The sequence below is a fragment of the Phymastichus coffea genome, unplaced genomic scaffold (assembly GCF_024137745.1).
Source record: "Phymastichus coffea isolate CEN01 unplaced genomic scaffold, Cenicafe_Pcof_1.1 PCOF00083, whole genome shotgun sequence".
Taxonomy (NCBI): Eukaryota; Metazoa; Arthropoda; class Insecta; order Hymenoptera; family Eulophidae; genus Phymastichus; species Phymastichus coffea.
Genome location: NW_026706894.1, coordinates 1,030,428 through 1,053,113, shown reverse-complemented (window position 1 = coordinate 1,053,113; position 22,686 = coordinate 1,030,428). Strand labels below are relative to the sequence as shown.

At 32.9% G+C, this 22,686-nt stretch overlaps 3 protein-coding genes across 4 annotated transcripts; 1 reads left to right on the top strand and 2 right to left on the bottom strand.

Moving 5' to 3' along the window:
- Positions 1-2,671: 2,671 nt before the first annotated feature.
- LOC131668727 (electron transfer flavoprotein-ubiquinone oxidoreductase, mitochondrial) lies at positions 2,672-8,322 on the bottom strand. 2 transcript variants are annotated; one of them, XM_058943122.1, is made up of 9 exons: positions 8,202-8,285; positions 8,084-8,143; positions 6,511-6,618; positions 5,866-6,214; positions 5,433-5,739; positions 5,136-5,377; positions 4,653-5,047; positions 4,352-4,573; positions 2,672-4,268 (listed from the first exon to the last, which is right to left on the bottom strand). In XM_058943122.1, exons 1-9 carry the CDS (start codon positions 8,278-8,280, stop codon positions 4,105-4,107), a joined length of 1,926 nt encoding a protein of 641 aa, XP_058799105.1. In that variant the 5' UTR covers positions 8,281-8,285; the 3' UTR covers positions 2,672-4,104. The 2 variants fall into 2 exon arrangements, with proteins under 2 accessions (XP_058799105.1, XP_058799106.1); XM_058943123.1 differs by having other exon boundaries at positions 8,084-8,322.
- An 803-nt stretch (positions 8,323-9,125) lies between these two features.
- On the top strand, positions 9,126-13,923 carry LOC131668747 (putative ATP-dependent RNA helicase TDRD12). The gene is made up of 18 exons (XM_058943156.1): positions 9,126-9,399; positions 9,527-9,720; positions 9,793-10,031; positions 10,089-10,291; positions 10,351-10,420; positions 10,547-10,724; positions 10,807-10,968; positions 11,046-11,216; positions 11,290-11,445; positions 11,518-11,761; positions 11,844-11,987; positions 12,050-12,231; positions 12,303-12,434; positions 12,505-12,656; positions 12,727-12,891; positions 12,986-13,154; positions 13,246-13,431; positions 13,515-13,923. The coding sequence occupies exons 1-18, from the start codon at positions 9,375-9,377 to the stop codon at positions 13,755-13,757; spliced, it is 3,015 nt and encodes a 1,004-aa protein (XP_058799139.1). The 5' UTR covers positions 9,126-9,374; the 3' UTR covers positions 13,758-13,923.
- Positions 13,924-14,156: 233 nt separating this feature from the next.
- On the bottom strand, positions 14,157-15,769 carry LOC131668716 (uncharacterized). Its single transcript, XM_058943099.1, has 5 exons — positions 15,685-15,769; positions 14,998-15,607; positions 14,840-14,936; positions 14,607-14,763; positions 14,157-14,532 (listed from the first exon to the last, which is right to left on the bottom strand). Exons 2-5 carry the CDS (start codon positions 15,595-15,597, stop codon positions 14,157-14,159), a joined length of 1,230 nt encoding a protein of 409 aa, XP_058799082.1. The 5' UTR covers positions 15,598-15,607; positions 15,685-15,769.
- Positions 15,770-22,686: the final 6,917 nt, after the last annotated feature.

Below are 22,686 nucleotides of genomic sequence, written 5' to 3'. Positions count from 1 at the left end.
AATCTTTGACTTTGATGCTGCATTTACATTTCTAACGTATAAAGCATTGATAGGTTTGAATGCACAAAAAGTGGAAGCAGCCTGATGTGATTGTATGGGGAGACAAATATGCTCGAAAAAGATTGTCCACTAAAGATTTTCTTGTTATTATAGCTGTACTAACATTTCTGGGGTTCAAATTAATAGCAGATGATACTAATTTGCTATTATTCATCTTATTCTTAATAGATTCATTTACGTAGATTTCTGCTATGGTACTACTTTTCCAAACACCATGCCTTTTCAATGTTCATACATCAATTCCTTCGTCAGCGACTAGAGTTGCTGATGTTCTTCTGAAGGCATGACCCGTTATTACTCAAGTTATCTAATAAAGTAAAATGACCTATTTTTAGACAAAACTCTAATTGTCTCAGTAGCCATTCGACATCATGACTTAAAATTTGCTGGACATTGTGCTGATTAAATGAATTTAAATCAGTTCAATTTTTATTTTAAATTTTGAAAAATAATATTGTAAATTTTCCGACATATAAAAATGTGTCCTTAAAAATAAGGGTTTTCGTCATAACTATTAAATGAAGGCTCGCTAGATAGAAAATGTATTTAATTAATGCTATTGTATAGTGTACTATAAGAATTTATAATAAAATTTCAAATAATGGATGTATAAAAATATTAGAAAAAAACCAAATTTCAAAAACTAAGAAAATTATATTTTTTTCAGTTTTTAAAGAACTGGTTCATGAGAATCATATAAATCTTTTTTCCACTCTTTATTAGGAAAACACAAATCAAATAAGCACTTGCCCGTCCAATTCTATTGTTTATATATTAGAAGTTATTGACAACAACATATATACATACTACACACATGCACACATGCACGCACACACATACATTCAGACAGTGAAAAATGGCATACATGACTCTTGATACTTAAATATATTTCTATTATGAATTAAGAAAATTATTAAGAAAACTTTTTTTTTCAGTAAACCAAAGCTTTCTCTACGAGTAAGCAGTATGACTAGAAATCTTCCGATATTTATAAGAGTATTTCTATTCAGATTAATTTGAAGAACAAAAATTTACATATAATTTTTAGCATACTGTATTAATTTCTTCTCTACGGGCGATTAGAAAAGATTACTCACCAAAGAAGATTATAAGAAATACAAATTAAATTTTTGAAGCTCTACTTAGAATAACATTTTAAGTTGCTTGGAGGTTCAAAAATTTAAATATTATTTTTATCCAGCACAATTTTATGTATATTTAAAGACAGGTGCAGTTATTGAGTTTGATCGTAGTTATAGTTGAGAGGATATTTATTTTAAAGAATTTTTATACTTAAGATTTAACGGAGAAATACATATTGATCGATTTTTGAACATAAATTAAAATAGTTATCGCTATACTTGGTGCAAATTGGAGTGTTCCCTCTCCTTTCTCTCTGTTGGTAGATATCTGAAACATACCTTATTTCACAAATTTAATCTTTTGCATCAGGTGGAAAAAATTAACTAATATAGACGCGTAATGCAATTTCACTTGTTAATTTATTCGGAATAAGAACGCGCAATATAGTTACAATTTCAACGTAATAATCAAACACAACCGCGGATATTCCACAAATGATATTATAATGTTTACGTTCTATGAAAATCCGGTAATAAAAGAAAATTTAAACTTGTAAATGAATGGATTATTCACGCAGCACGAAAGAAACCAAGATAATAAATCATCGCAATCTCAAATACGTAAGGTTATAGCAAGCGATTTAAACAAGCTTCACTCCAAAAACTGACAAACATTCATATGAGAAGCGAAAAGACCCTTACCATTAAAATCCAGTGACCTCGTGAGCGCAACTGAAAGGAACGACAGAAATAGAATGTGAAAGTTTATGAGAAAAGAGAATATTTGAGAAACCCGCAAATCTAGAGTCAAAATTTGGATGAAACAAAATGTGAATATAGCTAGATATAATCCGTCGAGCGAAGTACACACATTTTTACTAAGAAGGAACACAAATTACTCGCAAAAAATTCATCAATATCAAGAGCAGATACTTGAAAAATGAAATTTTTTAGCTATGTAGTCATGAATCGTCAAGACGAAAGAGGTGAGATCGGAGCAGTGCGTTCAGTATGCCGGTCGTCGAGCAATTTTAGTGCAACGGCTCAAGGGACGGTTTCGAGAGACAAAGAAAACAGAGGCGTGACAATCCATTAAGACAATTTATATTTAATAGGTAGGCGAGAAACAGATGTGAACTAGTGGGGACAATCTATGGTAGTGTTGGTTTTTCATTACCGTCGATCCTAGAACATTCAATAGATTTCAACTTTTAAATTCGCCTTAAAATCTTTGTCGTGACTCGCCATAAGATGACTTAAATGTTATTATGTTTTTTTAATTTTCTAGTACATTAAAATATATAGAATGGAATAAAATAACAAATGCAATTAATTAAACATTGAAATTCAGTTTATGCATGATTAGGTTTTTGTTTCTTTAATTTTTATTGAAACATTTCAATAAAAAATAAAAAAAAATTAAAATCTAATCATAAATATGAATAAAAATAATGTGAATTATAACTTGTAAAATACTTATTTTTTATACTTGAAAATGCATTTGCGCATTGAAAAACTCGTAACTTATGGAAAATTTAAGTTATATTAGAAGTGATTATTCAATATCACTTAATAATTAATAAGCATGCAAACAATATTCTAAAACTCTCAAATCTGCGAATTTAACTATCGAAGTTGTAAAAACAATGAATAGTAAAACAATGAAAAGTATTTTTTGTAAAGATATCAGTCTTTGAATAAATAACTTTACGCAGAAAATGTACGTACATACTGTGCACTCTTTCATAACAAATTTGGATGTTTTTTATTACAAAGGAACGTGAAGTAAAACGATCCCACTAACTTTAGACTTTTAAGTATAATTAAAACTTTTATTTTTCTTTTACTATTCTTTTGTACTGGTGCATAACTATAAAAAATGTCTATGTTAAATTTTGACTGTATCTGTCAGACAGTAATTGTGTAAACCGGTATATTTTATGGATCTCTCAAAATAAAAAGTATAATTATTTGCTTTTCATACACCCATTGATAACTTTAATTTCCACTTATTTATAAAGCATTATAAAAATAATGAGAACATATTATGATCTACTCTAAAAATAATATTAAAAGTTAAGAATAGCGATTTCTGTAAAGATTTTTTTTTAATTCAAGTTTTTACAAACCTTTCAATTACAAGTAACATGTATACATTTATAGCAAAATATGTTTCGTTTTAGAAGTCGCATTTATCCTTATAATTATATGTTCATGAAGTTCAACATTATTTAGTTATATTATATTTATCAAGTTCAGCATATTATATATATATAATAAAGGCATGTATTAGTAATATACAGTTATTGTTAAAAAAATATGCTCTACACGCCAAAAATCCTGCAAATCTATCATCATAGACTTTTATTCATATGGCATTGCTAATAATTTGCATTGATACGCTTGCAATTTTCACGAAGAAACAGTTGTATGGTAGTATTTCAATAACTTATAATTAGCTTACACTTTAATTGATGCTTACAAAGTTTTTACCAGTTTTCTTTACGTATAAAAATGGATAAAATATAATACTATGTACATACAAAGAGAATCAGTACCTACAAAACTAATAACATTACGAATTTTGGTAATAGTTAATGTGAAAACTTATGTAAAATTATATAAATATTGTAAATTTGCTAACACAATTTGAAATTACCATTACTTATTTTTAAACCATATTTATAAAAAAATACGGTCATTTCACGTTGAAGCTTTCAGAAATTTGTTAGATAAAAAACGATACAATATTTTTATACATATATATTCATGAAAAAAATCCTACCAGATATCCAGAAGTAATTTGTATAATATATTATTTACACATGTATTCGTGAAAAAATCCTATCGAAATATCGGAAAGTAGTTTGTATATGATATGTTATTTACAATTAAATTTTACGTAAAAATGAAAATGTCAACAATTTAACAGGAAGCACCTTGAAAAAGAAGTTAGCATCATTTACATTCCATTATATGCTGGTCCGCCACCTCCTTCAGGAACAACCCAATTAATATTTTGACTAGGATCTTTTATATCACAAGTTTTGCAATGAATACAATTTTGCGCATTTATTTGTAACCTTTGCCCGCTACCTTCTTCTAATGGCACAAACTCGTATACACCTATAAAATATATGAAATAATTTGGTTCAACAAACATTTTCAATCAATAATACTGTTAATAAAAATAAAAAATACGTAATCACCGGCAGGGCAAAATCTTCCTTCTGGGCCATCATAAACCGCCAAGTTATTCTTGACCGGGACTGTATCGTCCATTAACGTTAGATGAGCTGGTTGATCTGCTTCATGATTTGTGCCAGTTAAGGCTACTGATGACAACAAATCAAAAGAAACGACATTGTCTGGTTTGGGATATTCGATTAGCGTACATTCTGCTGCTGGCTTCAATCGCTTATTATCAGGACCTGCAAGCAATACAACAGTCCAAATATTCCGTTGAGCAGTGATATATGCTACTGGTTTTACATTAAAAAATTTTATAACCTCCATGAGATAAAGTCCAAGGTTCTCGACCTCCCACGAGCATCGAGAAACCAGAGTATGTTAGACCACCGTACAACCCCAAAGGTGAATGAAAACTGGGTCTAAAGTTTCTCACAGCCTTTAGTTCCTTCCAAATCCAACTATTTTTGATTTTATCAGTGTATGACTTTGGCTCCAGGCTCTTGGTTTTAGACGGGGACGTCTCCGCCTCGATGATAGCCTCGATCGCACTTTCAGCGGCTAACATTCCACTTTTCATGGCGTTGTGTGTACCTTTGATTTTTGGTACATTCAAAAAGCCGGCTGTACAACCAATAAGACAGCCGCCAGGGAACTGTAACTTTGGAATTGATTGAAAACCTCCTTCTACTAAAGCTCTGGCACCATAAGCTATCCTGTTTTATAAATAAAAAAAAATGAGGTAGTTATCGATTATAAAGTTTAAATTTCTAGCAAAATTAATGTTAAAAATGGTTATTTTACCTTTTACCACCTTCTAGAGTTGGCCTTATTGATGGATGATGTTTAAACTTCTGAAACTCTTTAAATGGGCTTAAGTATGGATTCGTGTAATCTAATCCAACAACAAATCCAATCGCAATTAATGGCGTCTCTTCATTTAAATGATATAAAAATGACCCTCCATAGGTATTCTTATTCAAAGGCCAGCCGATAGTATGCTCAACAGTTCCAGGAGAATGTTTGGATTTATCGATTTCCCAGATCTGTAAAAAAAGAATTTTCTGAACGGTAAAAATTAGTTAGTCGATCGACGCATACCTCTTTTAATCCAATGCCATATGTTTGAGGCTCGCAATTTTCCCGTAGGTTGAACTTTTTGGAAATTTGTTTTGTCAAATGTCCATGACATCCCTCAGCGAAAATTGTGCACTTGGCATGCAATTCCATGCCACGTTCGAAGGTATCTTTAGGTGAACCATCTTTGGCTATTCCCACGTCATTCGTTGCAATGCCTTTAACAGAACCGTCATCATGGTACAGAATTTCTGAGCCAGCATAACCAGGATACAACTCGACTCCTACAGCTTCCGCCTGTTCACCAAGCCATGTTACTAAGTGGCCCAACCTGGAATTTTATAAAATTTACTGTTAGTTTATAAATAAATATTAATTGGAAGTAATTTTTTAATTAGAATTAGAAAGAAATGTGTTTTCCAATCAATTCAAAAAGTTATTTTTTACAAATCACTACCTGACGACGTAATTGCCATGGTTATACATAGGCATTCCTTTAAAAATGGGAATGGGTATCCTGCCGCTCTCCGTAAGCAATGCAAATTTATCAGTGGTGACCGGAGTATGAAGAGGTGCCCCAAGTTCCTTCCAGTTGGGGAAGAGTTCCTGTAGAGCTATAGGATCTATGCATGCACCACTGAGAATGTGTCCTCCAACAGTTGAGGCTTTTTCAACAAGTGTCACTCGCAGCTCCTTGCCGTGCTTCTCTGCAAGTTTGCGCGCTTGAATTGCTGCTGACATACCAGCTGGACCCCCGCCGACTATCAGGATGTCCGTCTCGTCGACGTACCTTTCCATATTGATATCTGTTTTATGAGAGAGTTTGTTCTTTTAAAATATATTTGTTAATGGAAAACGCCATTTTAAGAGCTATAAACAAGAGACGAGTTATTGTAACTATTGAAACTTAACTGAACTGAAATCGAAAAGTTTCAAAATAACCTCATTAATTTTTTATTTTAGTTTTCAAAGATTCGAATTTTACTCCTTAACTAAACAATAAATTGACTATTGGATATATTTAACAAAAATTTACTAAAATTGTCGTTGGTTAACATTTATTCATTGGAAATTCAAGTTATTAGAAACAAAATATTTTTACCTTTCCACCTTGGATCACTTTCACGGGGAACCACCGTGTAGTGAGTTGTGATTTTCGGAAAGGCACCATCTGAATAAGTTCTTTGACAACCGTACTTCAATCGTCTTACTAAAAATAAAAATACAAATTTTAATTATCAATATTAGCTGCAATATATTATATCGTTTTTACGCAGGCATTTATCTTGTATTCGTTAGCTTTTGTTATGAAATAGTTTTTGTTATGAAATATTTTCAGTGGAGTAACATCTTTTTCAATTCTCTCATTTAAATTATTATTAAAGGTTCTTTTACGTATGCATGTATTTGCATTGTTAACTACACTTTGACATGATTTACAGTAGTTTGCTGATTTTAATTATTATAGTACATTGCGATACAAGTACGGGAAAGTAGATTCTCGTTTCGTGTGAGGTTTCCACCCTAGCAAAACGATACTGGAAAGGCACACAAGACAAGAATCTACTAAATATGTTTACTACGCTATTTTTTAAAGCAACTTTTGGAAAGCGCCAATTTGAGTTCATTTTATTCTGCACAGCGTCTTGAACATTCCATTGCGATAGATTTTTCTCTGATCTCAGCGTAAACAATCTGGATAAAAATATATGATATGTATAATGAATAGAAATGAGGACACATATGTTCTAAGGGATCGCTTAAAAGTGAAAGTTCTGACCAGATAAGATAAAATCATGGGAATTGATATTCTTCAAAATCGAGTATAATAAAAATGTTGACCGACGAATATCTCAGAATACGCAATTGTATCATTCGTATAGACTTCGTGCCAATGACGTTTTTGAAAGTTTTTTTACAGGAAATACTAATTTGATTATATTTGTTAAATTTTGATATTATTTTACAAAATATCAACTCGTATATAAGTCATACAATTTTTTACGAAGTATAAAGATTTATATGAGAATTTATAAAAGTTCACGTATATGTACAGTCGCAGATCTATCCGGGTCAAAGTCCACATCTCTGACATTTCAGCATATAGTATAGCGTATTATTTGAGCGCAATAAAATCGCGATAAATATTTACAATCCATAACAATTTCGTTAATTTTTTAATTCATACTAAATTATTGAGATTAGTCGATTGTTTCGTGTTCATCTCAAAGTAATTATCATAGTATAGATTGAAACGATCAATTATGTAATAAAACATGCCTAACATATTTAAGAAAAATCTAATTTGAATAAAGAGTACATATTTAAAAAATGCTTTACTAGGGTCTGCTTTAAAAACAAACACTTTGTAATCAAATCAAATTTTCCAGTTTTATTGAAACATTACAAAATATTTAAATAAATCAAAGAAATACTAATTAATCCCAGATTCACTCAATACTGAGCAAAAAAATTGATATAAATCATACATTGCTGTACAAGGTCAACTACTCAAATTATTCAGCGCAATTTAACTTTCACCAAAGCATTGTATGAAAACCAGAATATTAGTTTTTTTTTGCTAAAATGCATACGAAGTCAAGGTGAATGAGCTTGATTAACTTGATTAGCACAAAGCGATCAAACAGAACAAATGAAATACTATTTTCATTTACCGATCCTCGAAGTAGCAAATATAGCAGAAGCCATTGCGGAGGTTACACGGCAACAATCAGCTGTAAAACAAATCAATCGTATCTCTTTTCAACGGCTAGCCGGTTTAGCCAGAATTACTTTTGATATAAGAGTACAACATGAAGCTGCACGAATTACTGACTGCGTGTCCACAACGATACGATGTTAGTACACACATATAAGGCCCCGCTCTCATACCCTGTCTGTATAAAATTATTTCCGAGCTCTCAAACATTCTCAAGATCGCAACATGCTTAAGTGCGAATACGCGATCCTAATGCACAGCAGCGCCACTAGCGGAAGATTCTGTTGGTAGTTTTGGATGGGTTGGGTTGGTAATATTGGTATGGTATCAGATACGAGAGTGGTATCAGCTAGAGGATCAGAGCCTATAATGTCACATTTACTTTACCCTGAAAACAATTTTAAAAAACATTATATATAATGCTATCAAGTCATGTCCCATTCTTACCCTGTAAATAATTTTAGAAAACATTAATGCTATCAAGTTATGATATAGCTTATTTATATTAACTATTATAACAAATAATTTATTTATAATAAGCACAATATTTTGTTAACTACTTTTTCTATAAATATAATGACATTTCTAAATTAAATTTTTGCGCTAGGCTCTATAGCTATATATAAGCGCGTATGCGAGCGTACACATACGTAGCGTGTGGTGCATATGTCGCGTGCGTAAAAGTTACTAGAAAATATAGTGCAGCCAACTGTCGAATTTGGATGAACAATATCAGTACTTATTCGGAAATAGTAATTACACAGAGATTAGAATTTTTCTAATCTTTATCACGCACAATTTGAGGCTATGATTATGTGTAGTACAATCATTTGCTCTAACTATTTTGATTTTTGTACATCCGAATTCGACAGTTGGCTGCACTAAATTTTCTAAAAACTTTTCTGCACGCAACGCATGTATATACGCTTGGCGGCTTTGCCCTTGGATCTGGTTTGGGTACGCTCGCAATTCGCGTACGCGCTAATATTAACGCCGAACGCGCCATCGTTAACTTCAGCTGGCTCGTTAGTGTCGCTACTGATACTTATGGAGAGATGAAGAGTGCCTGAATTATCTTTCAAATATGCCAGTGTAGTCTCTATTATCTCATGTTCCATGCTGATTGCTGATACCCAAACCTCAAACTAGCAACTAAATTCTTATAATAATCTGTTCTGGCAGTGATCGAATACCTTAAAAATTTCGGATGTTGATACTCCAAAAAAAAAATATTTTACATTTAGGAAATGGCTGTATTTCAAATTAATGAATGTAAGTATAAAAATTTCATTTGTGAATTTTATTTCATTTCATTTCAAAAAAGAATTTCCTATGTACAATGATTCATGATTTATTAAAATCAAAGATTTTTAGATATTGTGAACATTGTTTTTTGTAGGTTTGAATATTCCTATTCCAAGTACTGCTAAGGAAGTAATTATCACTAATATTTTGAGTCCATACTTTATACAAGCTCTGGACGCAGTAGAGGATGGTCAGAAAAAAAAAGAATTAAATCATTTATTAGAAAAGATATCAAAATCTTTTTTCAAAAAGAAGGAAAACTCAGCATATTTACCTAAGATTAACCATGTAAATCAATAATTCTATACAAATTACCGAGATACATTAATTATCATCAATATCTTTTAATTTTCATTTTAGCATGTAGTTATATCAGCGGGCTATTCTAATCCTCATATAGATTTACCAAGTTGGTTTTGCAGAGGAACTGTTGTTGATATCTGTTCAACTACAACTGATGTTTTGTTAATAGATTATGGTACTGTAGTTAATGTACCAAATGAATCAATTGCGAGATATCCATCAAGTGCCATTCCTGTAGAACCATTGTCTTTTACTTTTTGCATTTATAATATTTTACCACTTGATTCAGAAAGAAAGTAAGTCAAAAGTCATTTTTTATAAAGAAAAAATTAGTAAAGAAAAATTTTTTTTAGTGTTTGCAAAGAATGGCCAAAAGATACTATTAAGTTTATAAAAGACTTAATTGAAAGTTCAACGAAAATATATCTTGAAATTTTAGCACATCATAAAAGAACAAATAGAATTTTTGGAGATTTATTCCTGATTATAGATAACAAAAATTTATCCTTAAGAAAATTTATGATTGAAAGCAATATGGGACTTGAATGGAATGATGGTGAGTATGCATTACACAGTAAAACATTGACAAAATATTAAGTATGTTTTGTTTTACAGAACTCATGCAGGCTATAAAAAATTCCAAACTTAATGAAGATGTTATTTTCATTAATAAAAAAAAACCAAAGTAGGTATAACATTACTTTTAGTATATAGTTTGTAATTATTAGTATATATGTGGTGTCCTTGTAAACAACCTAAATATATATATTTAATCGAATAATCATTCACTTTCTTCCAATACTACCATCAGTTTAGATCAATCTACAAATTCTGAAAGTGATAATAATTTTCCCAAAGCTTCTAAACGTGTCGGAATTTTAAAGAAAGTAGAAGTACTTGATAAAATACTGATTCGCAGTAACATTTCATGTAATGTACAACCACTTGATCATCTTGCAAATTCAAGATTTGCTACTAGTGTACACAAGGTGTGCTAAGTGTTATGAATTTACATCCATTGATTTTGAAAATATTTTCATTGTTTATTTTACAATAATGTAATGTTATTAGGCTCTTAAAGCTAATGGGGTTAGTAAACTTAAGCAAATTCAATCATACATGTGGCCAGCTATTAAGCAAGGATTTAATGTCACAACTATTGCTCCAACATCTTCAGGAAAGACCTTAGGATATATAGTACCTATAATACATGCCATTGCTGAAAATGAAGAAGTATGTATTTTGCAATAATGTTAGCATAACATGAATAACTTTTTATTGTCATATTTTATAACATTATTACTGTACAGATGATAGAAAAGCAAAAAAATGATACAATAACAAAGCCATTTGTGTTAGTATTATGTGCTACTTTAAAAACCTGTACTGATGTAACTGAGGCATTTAATATTGTTTCAACGTACAATAAAAACATCAAGTCCTGTGCTTTTTATAGTGGGATTTCAGACAAAGATTTGATGGTATGTAATTTTAACATTAAAAGAAAAATATCAATAAAATGCAAGTATTTTAATAAAATTCCATTTCTTTTAGACAAAGATTTGCAATAAATTTCAAATCATTGTTTCCACACCAACATATTTATTGCGACTACTATCAAAAAGTTTTGCATCTGATTTAAATATCTCTGAATTGTCTTATCTAGTATTGGATCATGCCGATATTATACTGAGTAAATATCTGAAGGAGGTAGATTTTTTAATTAATTGTTGGAATTTTTGTGTAAAATTGATAAATGCAATAGAATTTTTTCTATTTAAGGTGATAAGTTTGATTAAAGATTATAAAATAATCAATAAGGACTTTAACGGTTGTATACAAGGTGGATTACCTCAAACTATTATTGTTTCTAGAACATGGACGAACGAAATCGATTCTTTTGTATCTAATTTCGTCGAAAACTCGTACACATGTATTGGATCATTTACTGAAGCAGCTGCATATAATGGAGTTCAAGGACGTATGTTAATTCGTCATTCTGACAAAAAAAAAAATGAAGTTCTAGGTAAACACTTTTAAAATATATTTATCGCATGTATAATTTTAATTATTGTAACAAAATGTACATAGATTTCTTTTTATTCTAGGAGCCATAAAAAATTACAAAACACAAAAGACAATGATATTTTGTTTAGATAGTACAGAAGCTTCTGAACTAAATAAATTTCTTATGGCTAACGGTGTAAAGACTTTATTGGTTCATGATGAAATGAAAATTACTCAAATTGATGGTAGTGTAGTTTGATACTACATTATTTTTATTTAGAATTAATTGTTTTTATTTTTATTTCAGAACGAAAAAATGAATTGAAAAAATATTTACCAGGAATGTTTCCAGTCATCATTTGTACAGACGAAATTTTGTCGGAATTTCCGGTTTCAGATGCAGAATTTTTGATTCATTATTCAGTGACCAGTACTTCAAAAACGCAATTTAATCGAAGATTTTCTGTTCTCATGGAAAATTGGATAATGGTCAAGTATATATTTTCATAAAATAATTTGATGATTTTCCAGTTATTACTAAATATATACCTCTTTTATAGGAATTAGATAAAAAATGTAGAATATTAATTTTCTTTGATGAAACTAAAGAATGTGTTCATTTTAAAGGAGTTGTTGATATTCTGAAAAGATTTAAAGTAGATTTGCCAGAGGACTGGAATGTTATAGCTGATGTAAGACTTCATTGTTTCAAATAATATTGTACACAGGTTATCAATTTTCAATTTAATTAAAATATTACAGGGGCTTGAAATACAAGATAACATGAAGAAGAAAAATTATCCATTATGCAACAATATCAAATCATTTGGGTATTGCAATTCAAACCAATCATGTTCAGATAGGCATCGTGTTATTGCAGAAACCGATGTTCCACAAATCTCAGAAATTTCTATGTAAAATTTATTTTGCATTTATATGTTTTGCGTAATTCTTTCTCTACATAATAATATATTATATTTGCAGTGGAGACGAGTTAAAACTGCTTGTTACTTATATACATAGCGTTACTCACTATACGGCCCGAGTCTTGGAATGTAAAAAGGGTGATCAAAATGTTGTTACTCTTCCACATAAAATTGCACAATTATCAATGAAGTTGAAAAATTGTTACTCTAATTCTGAAAACCGGTTTGTTTTAAAAAATTATTAGTTTATCTAGTTGTTAACATTAACTTCGATCTGGTAGGATGTTAAATTATTTAATATATATTTATACTTTTAGACGATCGCCTAAAGTAATTAGTCCAGGTTTAATTTGTGTAGCTAAGAATGGTGAAAGCTTTACGAGAGTCAGAATATTAAAAATTGTCGAAGAACATGTACAAACTAACAAACCTAGGATTGTGAAATACCAATCCATAGATGATGGAAATATACGTGATCGCGTTAATGTAAAGTTTTATTTTCAATCAAATTTTCGTTTTTTAAACTCGATCATGTTCTGTTTATATGAATAAGTTTTCAAAAAGCATTTAATTTTAGGTTCACGAACTGTATGAAATTATGGATGAGTTTCTGAACTATAAGCTTCCAATTGTGAATGTTTACCTTACTGGTATTTCACCTTTTGACGAAGAAAATGAATGGGGAAATTTAGCCAATAACAGTGTAAAGGAATGGTTTGACAAAAATCTACGGAGTGAACGTGAGCCTTACGTTTACGCCAAGGTAATATTTCGTTTAGTCTTGTACAATAAAAGCAATAAACCTGTGTTAAGTTATATTTATTATTTGTCGTGCTTAAAATATAGACGCTTTTGCACATTGGTGACTCCATTTGGACTGATTCCCTAGTCTTTCGTTCTAAAATACTTGGATATGGAGAATTAGTTAGTTCATCTCTTAAAAAAGTTATGATTGAAGAAGGACATGGAGTTGAAAATAAGAAACATTTATCTCACCTCATTCATTTGTGTATTAGTAGTGGAATAACAGAAATAAATAGTAAACCAATTGAATTCCCAAAGGAGGAACAAGAATCCAAAGATGAGTAAGAATACTAGATGTATTTTATAAGTATAAGTACTTTAGAAAATAACTACTCATCGTTTCATCAAGAAAATAAGTCAAATTTAGAATTATTTTTATATTTTGTACATTAGACTTTACCTAAGAGAAGTTTATATTTTGTATTCTAAAAATTCTATAAAAAATGTTGCAATAAACAATTTTTTAGATCTGTATAAATATTCAATGAATTTTAATTTGAATCCAACCTTTACTAGTGTTAATTTTATATAATGACTTATCAAACATAAGTATATGTTTACTGTTTTTATTTAATTGCATTAGATTGTATTTGTCCACTGGCTATATACTCTATTTGCATAACATTAAAAAAATGTAACATTCAAACTCAAATTGGGGATGTGGCAATAAAAGAAATAAATTGTTTATTTAGATTTATTTGCTAATCTTTGAATATTATTTACATGCATGGAAAAACGTCCTTGTGACAATAACAAAATATCTAAATTTGGATGACAATGATTTAATTTCTTTAAGATCGAAAGTCGATTTGTAATCAAACTATCAGGGAGGGCTAGTACATTGCATGACCAAATTATATCATGATATTCATAGCCTTCTTTTAACAAAATTTCTATTTTGGTAGTTAGATTCTTCAGACTGGATAAACTGTTAAATACATTCTGAGGTATTCTATCCTCAATTAAAGCCTTATTATAACCAGATTTTTGACTTAAAAACTTAATCATTTCAGATTTGTTATAATTGTTTTCTGTTTTTCTTAACTGTGCATCAACCAATCTAAAAAAAATAATATTAAATTTATGATTTTGAAGTATTGAAAATCTATACTGATGGTACATGTTTAAAATTACTTTTTAAAATCCTTATTATCACAGTCAAAAATTGATGGCTGTATTGGCAGAGATAAACCATTTCTAGAATATAATTCTAATTGAGATTTCAATCTAGCATACGGCAAATAGACCGGCCAATTATTGTATATGAGGCTATTTATAGATACTTTATAATCTGAAAAATATTTCCATTATGACTATAATTATTTTGAATTATAAATGAAATACATATTATGAAAACTTTGTCTTACCAAGTAGCAGTTTTAACTTTTTTAAAGTATTATGTGGATGATATGTTATAAAATTTAAATATTTTAAAATAAGTAAACTTGTTTGTCTAGTGTCAATCTACAATTTAAAGTTATCATTTATATTTATGATAGTAAAAATCTGAAATATAAAAAATTACCTTCAATTGTTCTTGAAAGAACTCCAATTCACTAAGAGCAGAAGGAAATCGCTTAGTACTTTGCTTAAGATAAAGATCTAAACTACTGATGTCACAGTACATAAAACATATACCATCACTGATATTATTCACAATTTTTTTTGTATTTTCAAGCTTTTTATCAAAGATATTTGAATCCTCCATTAATAATAAAACATTATCTTGTATCAACTGATTACTTATACCAGCATTTTTCAATTTGTTATAGTTATGAATTAATCTTTTCTTTGGAACATCACCAAGCATTTGGTTTTCGCTTATAATCGATCTTGCTGTCTTCTTGTCTATTTGAAAAATATCCATCAAAGTTACAAAAGTAGATCGATAATGGCCAGCATTGTCTTTCAGATATTGTTTGACATCAGAATTAGGAGAAAGAGACAGTTGTTTTTCAACAATGTTATTTAATAAATTTGTAAAATTATTTTGAGAACCTAATATGGGGTAAGGTTGTTTGAGTGCATAGTTGAAAGTTCTTGAAGAATGAAGTGAGTTGAATGAATGAAATAATCCTGGTGTTTTTTTATTAATTAAATAACATAGTATATTTTTTGACAACATTTTACACAAACTGAAAAGTAATTTGTAATATTTAAACGTAAAATGAACGTTTACTATTAATATATTTAGATAGGCAATTCGACATACCTTTATTCCAGTATTTATAATTTTTAATAACATTATTTACGTAATTCCGAGACACGTTATTTATTTTGCGACATTTGTTTTATACAGTAACATTTAAACACTTCGTAAATTAATATTAGAGGTTATCATTTACAAAATAACAGTACAAAGTATACATGCGGACGACCCACATGGCTGTAAGCCGTGATAAAAATGGCCGGCGACCGGTAGCAACTATATATACATAGTGTGAATATATATATATGCGTATTAAAGAAAACAGCATATCCGCAAAAAATTTTAATTAATTTTATACTTTATAAAGATATGAATTATTTTGATGAATATTACAATTCTGTTTTTGTTCAATGCAGATGGAATCTCATCTGACTTTGATAATAAATGAAATTTTATTTTCTTTATAGAGAAGAATATTCAATTTGCGTTGAGACATACGTTTTCAATCATTCGAAAGACATAAAAATTTCACTTATTAATCTACTTACATTTGCACTGAAACGTTCAATAACTAATGTTTACAGTTTATATATATTGGCTTGAAATATAAACTAAGGGCAATAATTCTATGTCTTGCGTTGTTATAAATGTGATGATAACGAAATTTAATAAATTATACTTCATATTTAAATTTTCATTTGAAAATTTTAAAGCTACGTATATTTTTTGCATACGTAGAGAAGTAACCTTTTATTCCTAATAATTTTTAATAACTGTAAATGTCGCTACGGTTGCAAGTAAATAGCCCATGAAAGCGCAACAAGTACATTTTCATGATATCTCTTTAAGTGAGAACTGAGTAGTTCAAGAGAATAAGTAGAGAATAAACATTGAAGAGAAAAATCATCTTGTGAAAGAAGTCACTTGACTTTACTTGAACTTCCTTTATGCATTACTGATTTTTTTCTAAATTTCGGTGATGAGTGGTACCCTCAACGAAAATCGAAATTCATTAAACGCGTTATTTAGATGGCAAGACGTACCGAAAGCTGTATAATAAACACTGTTCAAATAAATTGCATTGCTAGTACTTCAAATTGTTCACTCATATAATTATATATGAAAAAGATACAATATGGTCGAAAATACTTAAAAACGAATTCATTAGAAAAATTATAGTGATAGAAAGTTAAGAAAACTATTGTGATACAATGGTATCTGAGTTATAGGTAATTTTAGAATTGTAAAGCTCCGCAAGAAAATCGAAGGTAAGACACTCAGACGCGTTATTTTTTCAAAGATGTCGAGTGAAAAAAAGTTCACGAAATATAGTTGGCAAAGCATTAGGGGTAAATTATAAGAGCTCGTCTCGACTTGCTACTCGTAAAGTTTTGCAGGTAACGAGCAATAAAAAAGATGGGCGTACGTATATGGCTGAGGTCGAAAGCGCACAAGAGGTACAAAGTGCCTCACAGAAGTGAAAAAAATGGAGAAAAAAAAAGGAGAGAGAAAAGTTGATGGAGCTCGGGCTCATGGATCTTACATCATGCGACAATAACATGATCCGCAATTCATCTAATGCCTCGAGCGGATTTAGACCTTATCGCGTATCGTTCGGGTGAATTCTATATATACAGATCGCGCCACTCATCCGCGCGGCGGGAAAAATCTCGCGAATCCCTGCGCTAATCGACTGAAAATTCGAAAAATTCTTCATCAGTCGGATCGGCATTCTCGCTCCACGGACATTTCAGCAGTCAAGTTTTTTCATTAAATGTCAAAGCTGTCGACCGCGGATAATGCCGCGGCATCCTCGAAACGTCATCGATTTGCCGAGAGGCATTTCCATGATAAAAGGCGTAAGCACGATCGGAGCGCAAACGCAGCGCACGCTCAATTAGGGAGAAATCAGCGCGGGCCGCGCAGGTATGCCGTGGGTGCGCTGGCGAGGCGGCGAGCCGTCCGCGAGCTTTTGTCCCGATACTTTGATGGACGTGCCGACATTAGCGCGTTTATTCACGATATCGATTACCGTTGACCGAGCCCCCGCCTTATAGCGCGCTCCACTCCGAATGACGCCTTTCAACGTACGCTCGCTGTCTCTCTTTTCTCTCTGTCTCTATAGCCTCGCGGCGACGTGTGTTGCGCGGACGCCTATAAATTTGGCCAGTACCCCGCATGTTTAGAGCGTGCGCGGCTGAATCGTCGGATATTGCAGATGTGATTATATGCTCCTACGTAGACGAGTGAGCGCCCATCTGCGAAGTCTGATTTTCTAAGTAATTTCGAGTGGCTGTGTCGCTCCACGTTTTTTTATTACTTCGCTTCGTAACATTTCGATGCTGAACGTCATTATGTGCAATAAAAACATGATTTCATTGGTTTTTGCCGACTGAAAATCTTGGGTATATACGAAAAAGTTAAAATAACTTTCATTCGTAATGGATTAAACGTGGAGCTACCTCTGTCCCGCAGTTTCGTTCGCGTTTAAAAGCCTCGCTTTGTAAATTTTTTCATCGCAATCTCGAGTATATGACCTAAAAAGCTTTTGCGTTCGAGAAACTTGAGAATATCGTGCGGCAGTATCATTCAATTTGCAGCATTATGCATGTTATGCCTTCTAGATGGAGATATTTGGTAGTGGTGCATATATATTTATTAGTTAACGACAACAAGTGTTCCTCTTTCGTTAGCTTTCACAAAATTTCACGCAGGTTTCCAGAACAACGCGTTACAGGCATTACAATGAAAATAACGTTATAGCGAATCCAACTTTTGGCTCGATTGCGCAAACTCCCAGACTGGGTATGAAAATGGCTGACGTTAGCGTCTTATCTGCTGCTGCGGGACTGCAAGAAACTTGCTCACTTTTTCCGATCGCATTACAATCGGGTGAACGCGCAAGAAGATGGCAATAAGAGAAACTCAATTTACCTCGATGTCATTACCTCGAAATTGCAAAGGACCTCTCTCGGACTGTATTTACTCGACTATCCTTAGTTTCTTTTTAGATTCATTCGAGCTTCAAGCATTTTCTTTTCAATGCCGCTCGCGGGGAAAGAAATAGCTATAAGCTGAAAATAAAAAGGAGGACGAAACTTAGGAAAGCAGCCGCTCGGGCTCGCACGTGCTTTCATAACGAAGCGGCATTTTCGCATGCGCAATAAGGTCTTGCTTTCTCGTCGTCCCGCGGTTTCGCAATGAGTTTATACGCATTGCACGAGCGCGTTATGGTAAACGCGTAACGGTCCACGCACGTCACCACACCTGGCACTCGTATCATTTTTTTCTTTTTGTTTTTGTCGCATTGCGTCTAGAGTGCCTCTCGCGGTAGCGTGCGACAGACTTGTAAATCGGAAGTCGACGTTGCCAAACGGAAATTCGTGATGATGTATGGTCAGTCTTGTTTGAAACGCCTAGACAACTCTCCGATTCAATTTCGCAACTTGCAGCGACCAACGTAATTGCCCCCCCCCCCCCCGCTCCCTTTTCAGCCGAGGTTACGTGGCAGCACGCTACGGCCTTCCTATAAATCAGCGTCACTTTGTTGACGCGCTTTAATGGCGAGACCGAGAGGCCAGCCCTTTGCTATCTTTCCTGTAAGCAAGCAAAGCAAGAAGGCGTTTGAAGCTAAATTAATTGGGTGTCGGTTTACTTTGGTCCTTGCCAATTTACATACGTCGCACGCAAGTATGTATAATACCGCATGCATCGCCTTGCAATTATGGTGTTTGATATTTTTCCATCTCACCTCTTTTTCAGGCGTTATTCATTTTTATAATGCACTTTGTTGTTATGTAGTTTGTGAGATACAGTATTGCATACAAAAATTATAAAGATATATATAACAATAATTTATTATATATATGTGCCGTAATTTAGAAATTTGTTCGATTAATGCTATGCAATATTTTAAAAATTTGGTCTTCGTGTTGCAGAGTTTAAGCTTTCATTGCGTTCACTTGATGATTCCATTTTCCTTATAGTCAATACAGCAAATAAGAATCGCGGTCGAGAGTATCGTTGAGTATTTTTTTTTCATCGCGTAGGACTGAAATAAAGTAATGGATGAATGGCAGAAAAACTACTAGAATCAGTTAAACAAAACGTTAAAATTCACGTCATGATTAAGAAATGAAAAGAATTTGATAATGGACATGTGTAGAGTGAACGAACATAGAGATCGAGAGAAAGGGAAAAGAAAGAAATAAGCTTTCGTTGGAAGGCGAAACAAGGCCAGTGGTGGGCACACTCGATCACATCTGGCCTAAGCCGGGCACGCGGGCTTGCGTCTGCAATTAATATTCCAAGCGCCAGGGTAATTCAAATTTATGGTACTGCGCCAATATAATGCCGCAGCTGAATTATTGCTCGGCGGAGCGAGCATTACAGGCGCGCGTAGCTGCTGTCCACGATATAAGGCTGATGGAGAAGAAGCAAAGCGTGGGTTCTGCGTGTACGCACGAAAGGCGCGTCCGGCAATTCCCCAGCCTGCGCGATTGACGATCGGTTTGTGACCACCTGCCTGCATTCGTACTTGCGCATCACCCATACCCCGCGCCTCGAATGTGCACCTACGCGCGAGATCGATGGGCACGCCGAACGGGCCAGTGTTCTTTCGGCACCGTCATTGCGAAGCTTCTCTTCTCTCGGCGTGCTCGCGATATGCAACACGTCGCGCATTTCTATCGCTTCGTTTTTTCCATTAGCAAGGCAAGTGGAAAAAAAGAGGTGCGCTGACAATTTTTTGAAATTCAAATACGCGCCTCATTAGCGAGCCAATTTACAGTCCGTGCAAGCTATGCAGCTCGCTGCAATTTTTTTCTACCCCACAGTTGGCTTTTCTTTTCCAGGATCAACATTTGTTTCTGCTTGTTCTGGATATTTCACTGTAATATTGCAAATACGCGAGTTTTGGGTTCGAAATGAAGCTGCAATTGCTCGTGGGAGTTGAAATATGCTACGACGTGAAATTTCTCTAATGCACGGCGTACCTATTTAAGATGAAGCCTGACGAATTTCTGTGGATAGAAAGCAACATAAACTACCGCGTAAAAGCGCTGGCATGAATTTCATATTAACAGATGGTTCGTGCTGATTGCATAAGATATTCCGCCACGTAAAACAACATATTAGTTCTTTCATTGTCAATCAAACGTTGGAAAAAAGTGAAAAATAAATGGTATTCGCGCGATAGCAGATTACTGAGCCTTACTAGAATATCTTATTTTAATATTTAATAATTCGAAAAAAAAAATGTAGTGCTTCTCTTGCTACTCTATTCATGAAAATTTATCCGCAAGCGGTATATGTTGACCAAGCTAAAGTGCCTAATTTTCAGCTTAAATTATTCTACAAATGTAGCAAAGAGGATTTTCTTTTTCATTCCAAGAAATGTAGGTTGAAAAACTATCGAATTCGGAGATCGATTGCTCAAATCAGAGAAAATATTTCATTTACTGGCAAGCTATTGTTTTTGCACGGAAAGAAAAAAAATTTGATTTTCGATGGGTAGACGCGCAGCCAAGTCAAATGTAAATTTTGACGAAGAGGGTGTATGCAGCTCGTATGCATACGTGGTCGAGAGATGATGAGTTGCCGCAAGCTAACCAGACAGCAAATAAGCTACAATGAAGAGTTATCGCTAGTTGTGCCGCGTAATGAAGACAAATCGCTGGGTCGACGTATTTTGTTATTGCAAGGGCAACTGATCGCCGGCATGACGCGTGTTATTCAATTTCTTTCATAGCCAATGATTTTTTTAATATTTGTGTAACGGCTAGATATTTCAATACAGCAATTCTTGATTCTTATTTGAGCAAACGTTTACGACGAATTTATTCATTTATTATGCACACAGTTTGAAGACTGATCTAAAGGATAACACCTATCTTCAAAGAAACTATATTTTTTTCGAATATAGAAACCGAATAGATTTTATTAAAAAGTTGAAGTTTAATAAAGCAGAGATCTCATTCTCGACTCTAAAAATGTATATATTTAATGTGATGGTTCATTTCCGTTTCTGAATCGTTTTTCTCATAAAAAGAGGTGCAAAATTTGCTCTGTAATTGATAAGAGAGAAATACTTGGGAGACGATGAATCGATATTGAGTGCGTGCTTTCATCAATTTCTAGAGTTAGCTTAAGCGAATTTCTATAGAACGAGCACATTAAATTCTTCACGCGTACGCGGTGCCGCCGTTAAATTACAGTCTTTCGTGCTCTCTTCCATGGTATTTTTGTCGGACCGAACTTGATTTAAGATTCAAGCTTCAATTTCCATGAATCTGGCAAGCACTCAGCGTACCTTCCCAACTGATATAATGAGCTCGAGAGCTCTATATTATATAGTTGAACCAGTCGTAACTTCTCTTGACTACCTCGACATCATCATCCTCCGTCTTTTGTAACTGAGACTTTTCATTAATTATTCTACCAAAGCAAAACCTTTCTGAATTAATTAGAAAACAATTTTTCTAGTATCGTTTAGAATAATCATTTTTAAGCACGTGCACGCTTTGCGCGGCGAGACGCTGGTGCAATGAAAAGAGCAAGCCGAAAAATGTGAGCCCAGTGGACGAGAGTGCGCAAGCTTCAATACGTAAACTCGCTGCCAAATTCATAGCCGACTAAGGCCTGCGGATAGCGCGCATAATGCACATGGACTAGCGCCGATAAGAGATATTCGTCGTGGGCTAACGCGCAACGACAATATGATCGCATGATTGGCAATTGCAATAATCGAGGTGAATGCAGACGACCGATTCGACACTGATTGGCCAATTAATTAGCAATTGTTCGCCCCTTAGCTAGCGTTCTAATGATAAACAATTGAATTTTCGGTAATTGAACTTTCTTTTGGCTTTGGCCTGCTCTATGTCAAATTAGCGTCAAGTTTAGGCTTGGATTTCTTTATTGTTGCTGGAAATTAAAGAAGGGAGAGAACTCTTTTGATTAATCTTTCTTCAAATTTTATTATCCTTTCAAATTGTGGAAGTTTCGATTACGTGCAAAATGTTGCGCAGGCGATGCTGTAGTATTTTTACTGGAAACGTCGTTTTT

Excerpts from the sequence above, each read along its gene's own strand:
- LOC131668727 (XM_058943122.1), bottom strand. The coding sequence starts at position 8,280 with ATGTGTGTACTAACATCGTATCGTTGTGGACACGCAGTCAGTAATTCG. Across the intron at positions 6,619-8,083 it reads ATTTGCTACTTCGAGGATCG|TAAGACGATTGAAGTACGGT; the intron begins GTAAATGAAAAT and ends TTTTATTTTTAG. Across the intron at positions 4,269-4,351 it reads AGGAAGATTTTGCCCTGCCG|GTGTATACGAGTTTGTGCCA; the intron begins GTGATTACGTAT and ends TATATTTTATAG.
- LOC131668747 (XM_058943156.1), top strand. The coding sequence starts at position 9,375 with ATGGCTGTATTTCAAATTAATGAAT. Across the intron at positions 11,446-11,517 it reads TGAGTAAATATCTGAAGGAG|GTGATAAGTTTGATTAAAGA; the intron begins GTAGATTTTTTA and ends TTTCTATTTAAG. Across the intron at positions 11,762-11,843 it reads AAAAAAAAATGAAGTTCTAG|GAGCCATAAAAAATTACAAA; the intron begins GTAAACACTTTT and ends TTTTTATTCTAG.
- LOC131668716 (XM_058943099.1), bottom strand. The coding sequence starts at position 15,597 with ATGTTGTCAAAAAATATACTATGTTATTTAATTAATAAAAAAACACCA. Across the intron at positions 14,764-14,839 it reads AAAGTTAAAACTGCTACTTG|ATTATAAAGTATCTATAAAT; the intron begins GTAAGACAAAGT and ends AATATTTTTCAG. Across the intron at positions 14,533-14,606 it reads GATAATAAGGATTTTAAAAA|ATTGGTTGATGCACAGTTAA; the intron begins GTAATTTTAAAC and ends TATTTTTTTTAG.